The sequence below is a fragment of the Salvelinus sp. IW2-2015 genome, unplaced genomic scaffold, assembly GCF_002910315.2.
Source record: "Salvelinus sp. IW2-2015 unplaced genomic scaffold, ASM291031v2 Un_scaffold2463, whole genome shotgun sequence".
Classification (NCBI taxonomy): domain Eukaryota; kingdom Metazoa; phylum Chordata; class Actinopteri; order Salmoniformes; family Salmonidae; genus Salvelinus; species Salvelinus sp. IW2-2015.
In genome coordinates this window covers 13,997-20,099 of record NW_019943781.1, presented here as the reverse complement: position 1 = coordinate 20,099, position 6,103 = coordinate 13,997, and the positions used below count along the sequence as shown (strand labels likewise).

Below are 6,103 nucleotides of genomic sequence, written 5' to 3'. Positions count from 1 at the left end.
CATTATCACTCTGGTAGACAGTGAATTATCATCTGTAGGCAGTGTTTATCACTCTGGTAGGCAGTGTTTATCACTCTGGTAGGCATTGAGTATCACTCCTCGGTAAGACAGTTGTTTAATCACTCTGGTACAGTGATTCATATCTGTGTAGACAGTTGATTTTACTTCTGGTAGCAGTGATTATTTCACTCTGGTAGAACAGTGTTTATCATCTGTTGTAGACACGTGTTTCACTCTGGTAGCAGTGTTTATCACCAATTGTGAACGTGTTTACCACTCTGGTAGGGCATCACTCTGGTTAGACAGTGATGTATATCTGATAGCACCTTGGTCGGTTCAGTGATTATCACTCTGATAGACATCATTTCTGGTTCGGCAGTGGATTAATCACTCTGGTAGACAGTGATTATCATCTGGTGACCGTGAATTATTACTCTGTAGACAGTGATTAATAACTCTGGTAGCAGTGATTTATCCCTCTGGTAGCGTGATTATGACTTCTGGAGGCATCTCTGCGTAAGCAGTGATTAATCACTCTGATAGGCACATCTGGTCGCAGTGATTATTATCCTGATGGCATCACTCCTGGTCGGGTTCAGTGATTATCATCTGGTAGAACAGTGAATTATTATCTGGTAGCAGTGTTTATCACTCTGGTAGATCAGTGTTTATCCTCTGGTAGACAGTGATTAATACTCTGGTAGCATCAATCTGGTAGACCAGTGATTATCACTCTGATAGAATCTGTCTGGTCGGCTAGTGGGATTATCACTCTGGTAGATCAGTGATTATTATTCTGGTAGGCGTGTTTATCACTGCTGGTAGACAGTGTTTATCACTCTGGTAGACGTGATTAATTACTCTGGTAGACAGTGATCTAATCTACTCTGCGTAGACAGTGATTATCACTCTGGTAGGACAGGTGTTTATGCAGTCCTGGTAGGGCAGTGTTTTCACTCTGGTAGGCAGTGAGTATATCTGGTAGACGTGTTTATCACTCTGGTAGGCAGTGATTTTTTACTCTGGTTAGACGTGATTATTAAACTCTGGTAGACAGTGATTATCAACTCTGGTAGACAGTGTTTATCATCTGGTAGAACGTGTTTATCACTGCTGGTTAGACAGTGTTTTTATCTGGTAGACAGGTGAATTATCATCTGGTAGCGTGATTATAATCTAGTAGGCTCACTCTGGTCGGCTAGTCTTATCAACTCTGGTAGGCAGTGTTTATCACTCTGGTAGATTGGTAGATCAGTGATTAATCAACTCTGGGTAGACAGTGATTTATCATCTTGGTAGGCAGTTGTTTATCACTCTGGTGGATACAGTGGTTGTATCACTCTGGTAGGCCGTGGTTTTTAATTACTTCTGGTAGGCAGTGATTTATCACTTGAAGGCAGTGTTAACACTCTGGTAGATCTGGTAGACAGTGTTACACTCCTGGTAGAAGTGTTTACACTCTGGTGGATCAGCTGATTATCACTCTGGTAGAAGTGTTTACCACTCTGATGGCAGTGATTAATCACTCTGATAGACAGTGTTATCACTCGGTAGAACAGTGATTATCATTCTGGTAGACAGTGTTTATACTCTGGTGTGACAATGTTTATCATCTGGTCGGGGACAGTGTTATTCCTCTGGTAGACAGTGTTTATCACTCTGGTAGAGCAGTGTTTTATCACTCTGGTAGACTGTGATTTATCACTCTGGTAGACAGTGTTTATCACTCTGGTAGACAGTCGTTTACCACTGCTGGTAGGCATAATCTGGTAGACAGTTGATTATCACTGGATCTGATAGGCATCACTCTTGGTGGGCAGTGATTATACTCTGATAAGGGCATACTCTGGTCGGCAGTGATTATCACTCTGTAGATCAGTGATTATCACTCTGTAGACCGTGTTAAATCACTCTGGTAGACAGTGATGGGTATCACTCCTGGTAGACAGTGAATTATCACTCTGGTAGGTCATCACTGCTGGTAGACAGTGATTTATAGTCTGATTTAGGCAATCTGTCTGGGTCCGGTGCGCAAAGTGATTATTACTTCTTCTGTTATAGGCATTTCACTCTCTGGTCGCAGTGATTATACTCTGGTAGAACAGTGATTTTACTTATTGTTTACTCTGGTTGGCAGTGTTTATTTCACTTGCTCTGGTAGACAAGTGTTTTAATTCCCACTTTCTGATAGACAGTGAATTATCACCTCAAGCTCGTGGGGTAGGTGCATCACTACTTTCTGGTAGACAGTGATTATCTAGCTCTGATAGGCCAATCATTACTCCTGGTCGGCAGTGATTTAATCTTTCTGGTAGAGCGTGATTATTACTCTGTGTAGGGTAAGCGGGCAGTGTTTTCACTTTTCTGGTAGACCATGTTTATTTGTTTATATAATTTCACTCTGGTAGAAACAGTGATCTGCTCTTCAGTCTGAACTTCCTCAGGTCCTCTTTAAAGTCCTGATGGTGCATGGGTCGGTACCCCTGGGGCTCACACTGCATCTACACACACAGACAGAGAGAGAGAGAGACACACGTTACAACCACTCTCCAATAGATTAGATTCACACTAGTAAAAAGGAGTCTCCATTAATGCTTTTCGATTAAATAAAAGGTCTAGTAGCCAAACTGAATGGTTTGTTAAAGACATAACACAGAACCAAAAATATTAATGTCAATGAATTCACTTTTGATTATTAGTGATAAGGCCATCAAAATGTTTAAGACGTATGATTGTGTTTTACCCGGAAGTGAGGGAAGAACTCTTTGTAGCCTCCCTTGAGAATGTAGATTTCTGGGTAGTGCAGGTTAGGGTACTCGTTCATCGTCCTGTCCCGCTCACGTACGAAACGACACATCCTGGGCCCTCGCTCTGAGGAGAACTCACAGTGGAAGACGAGGAGGACCCTGCGGTCAGGGGAGAGGGGGGCGATGGGGGTGCGTAGGAGGTACTCCTCTACCTGCTCCTCCTGGTGAAGGTTCAGGGCTCCTTTGATGTGGCCCCCCTCAAACTCGTACGGGTAGCGACAGTCAACCACCACGATCCTCTCGACTAGATGATCCAGCTGGCCGCTCAGAGCGGACACCATCTGAGGAACACAGACAGGTTAGTCCCACTTAGAGCATGGTCATATGCACAAACATTCATATCACCAACAATTTAACCATTTTGTACGATAACATACGATTGAAAAAAAGAAAAAAAGAAGTTAAAATGGACAGTTACATTAGGACTCTAGACACGGTGTCCAGTGTCATGTAGGAAACAAGATGGTAGCCTAGGATTCAAGAAGTAAGCAAATGTCATCGAACAGATTCAGGAAATGCATAATTGACATTGTGATGTGCATCCTGTCAAAATAGGATCCAGAATGAGAGATCTTGTCTCTTCATCTGTGCTTATAAACCTATAGGCTATAATCTTCACCACCTGAAGAAGGAGGAACAGATATTTAAACTATGATCTTGTTGCTAGATTGACCAATCAATTAGCCTACGTGGACATCGAATGAATGAGGAATTATTTTCTCTTTAAAATGACCCGTGTCAAATCTCCCGTATCGGATGAATTGGAAAACGTCAATGATTTCACAGTGATAATTCTCAGGGTTCAGCGCAAACCGCATAAAGAATTACAAATGTATCAATCGATAGTAAATAAGGTTATTCAAGCAATAATTATTATTATTATAAACACTAGAGCAGTAAACTATACATCCAGGAAATGTAAGAGGATGTTTAAACCAGGTCTGTGAGACGGGCCTAGACAACCTGTATACGACGTCCTACTGAACGCTTGACCGGGACAGGACGTCCTACTGAACGCTTGACCGGGACAGGACGTCCTACTGAACGCTTGACCGGGACAGGACGTCAGGCACGTCCTAGCTTGAAAGCGCTTGACCGGGACAGACGCCTACTGACGCTTGACCGGGACAGGACGTCCTACTGAACGCTTTGACGAAGAGTCTCGAGCACCGGGACAGGACGTCCTACTTGAACGCTTGACCGGGACAGGACGTCCTACTGAACGCTTGACCGGGACAGGACGTCCTACTGAACGCTTGACCGGGACAGGACGTCCTACGTGAACGCTTGACCGGGACAGGACGTCCTAGCTGAAACGCTTGACCGGGACAGGACGTCCTACTGAACGCTTGACCGGGACAGGACGTCCTACTGAACGCTGACCGGGGTCATGACAGGACGTCCTACTGAACGTTTTTGACCGGGACAGGACGTCCAGAATATTTGACTACCTTACGATTATATTACTAGAGGCCTTATACATATATTATATTTAAAGTTAGTTCAAGGAGTGTTTACTAGTGAAATAGCAGCTCAAGAGGCTTGGCAGGCTGGCCGGTCGTGAGGCCAGAAAGCCGGGGCCTTGGTCAAAACACCCATGCGCTCTGGTTAAAAGTAGTGCACTATTTAGGGAATAGGGCCCTGTCAACAGTAGTGCACTATATAGGGAATAGGCCCTGGTCAACAGTAGTGTAACTATATAGGGAAATAGGGCCCTGGTCACAGTAGTGCATATATAGGGAATAGGGCCCTGTGCAACAGTAGTGACTATAGGGAATAGGGCCCTGGTCAACAGTAGTGTACTATATAGGGAATAGGGCCCTGGTTCAACAGTAGTGCACTATATAGGGAATAGGGCCCTGGTCAACAGTAGTGTACTATATAGGGAATAGGGCCCTGGTACAGTAGTGCACTACATAGGGATTAGGGCCCTGGTCAACAGTAGTGCACTATATAGGGAAAGGGCCTGGTCAACAGTAGTGCACTCATAATAGGGAATAGGGCCCTGGTCAACAGTAGTGTACTATATAGGGAATAGGACCCTGGTCAAAACAGTAGTGTACTATATAGGGAAGATAGGGCCTGGTCAACAAGTAGTGTACTATATAGGGAATAGGGCCCTGGTCAAACAGTAGTGCACTACATAGGGAATAGGGCCCTGGTCAACAGTAGTGCACTATATAGGGAATAGAGGGCCCTGGTCAACAGTAAGTGTACTATATAGGAATAGGACCCTGGTCAACAGTAGTGTACTATATAGGGAATAGGGCCCTGGTCAACAGTAGTGTACTATATAGGGAATACTAGGGGGTGATTAGAGACGCATGCTGCATCATATAGCAGGAGTCTGTAGCATCTCACAATCTCAGGAGTGATGTATTTCAGGTCCTGGTGCTTCCCCTCCACGGTGGACAGGGCAAAGGTGTTTGGTGAAATCTCCAATCAGCTCCTTGTCCTTGGTCAGACTCACTAGTGTCCAGCAGCTTCTCAATCTCAGTGTGGTTACAGAACGACTAGGAAGGAGAGAAAAGAGAGATCCCTGGTTACAGAACGATAGGAAGAGAGAAACAAGATCCCTGGTTACAGAACGACTAGGAAGGAGAGAAAGAGAGATCCCTGATTACAGAACGACTAGGAAGGAGAGAAAGAGAGATCCTGGTTAACAGAACGACTAAGGAAGGAGAGAAGAGAGATCCCTGGTTACAGAACGACTAGGAAGGAGAGAAAGAGAGATCCCTGGTTACAGAACGACTAGGAAGAGAGAGAGAGAGATCCCTGGTTACAGAACGACTAGGAGAGGAGAGAGAGAGATCCTGGTTACAGAACGACTAGGAAGGAGAGAAACAGATCCCTGGTTACAGAACGACTAGGAAGGAGAGAGAGAGATCCCTGGTTACAGAACGACTAGGAAGGAGAGAGAGAGATCCCTGGTTACAGAACGACTGGAAGGAGAGAAAGAGATCCCTGGTTACAGAACCGTCTAGGAAGGAGAGAGAGAGATCCTGGTTACAGAACGACTAGGAAGGAAGAGAGAGAGATCCCTGGTTACAGAACGACTAGGAAGGAGAGAGAGAGATCCTGGTTACAGAACGTCTAGGAAGGAGAGAGAGAGATCCCTTGGTTACAGAACGATAGGAAGGAGAGAGAGAGATCCCTGGTTACAGAACGACTAGGAAGGAGAGAGAGAGATCCCTGGTTACAGAACGACTAGGAAGAGAGAGAGTAGAGATCCTGGTTACAGACGTCTAGGAAGGAGAGAGAGATCCCTGGTCAAGAAACGACATAGGAGGGAGAGA

The 6,103-nt window shown here is 44.9% G+C and overlaps 1 protein-coding gene across 1 annotated transcript in view; it reads right to left on the bottom strand.

Moving 5' to 3' along the window:
- Window positions 1–2,396: 2,396 nt before the first annotated feature.
- cdc25b (cell division cycle 25B) overlaps window positions 2,397–6,103 on the bottom strand; it is a 16,478-nt gene continuing 12,771 nt past the window's right edge. Inside the window, 4 exon segments of the mRNA XM_070440357.1 lie at window positions 2,397–2,501; window positions 2,744–3,088; window positions 5,169–5,231; window positions 5,233–5,320. Coding sequence (XP_070296458.1) covers window positions 2,397–2,501; window positions 2,744–3,088; window positions 5,169–5,231; window positions 5,233–5,320 — 601 coding nt within the window.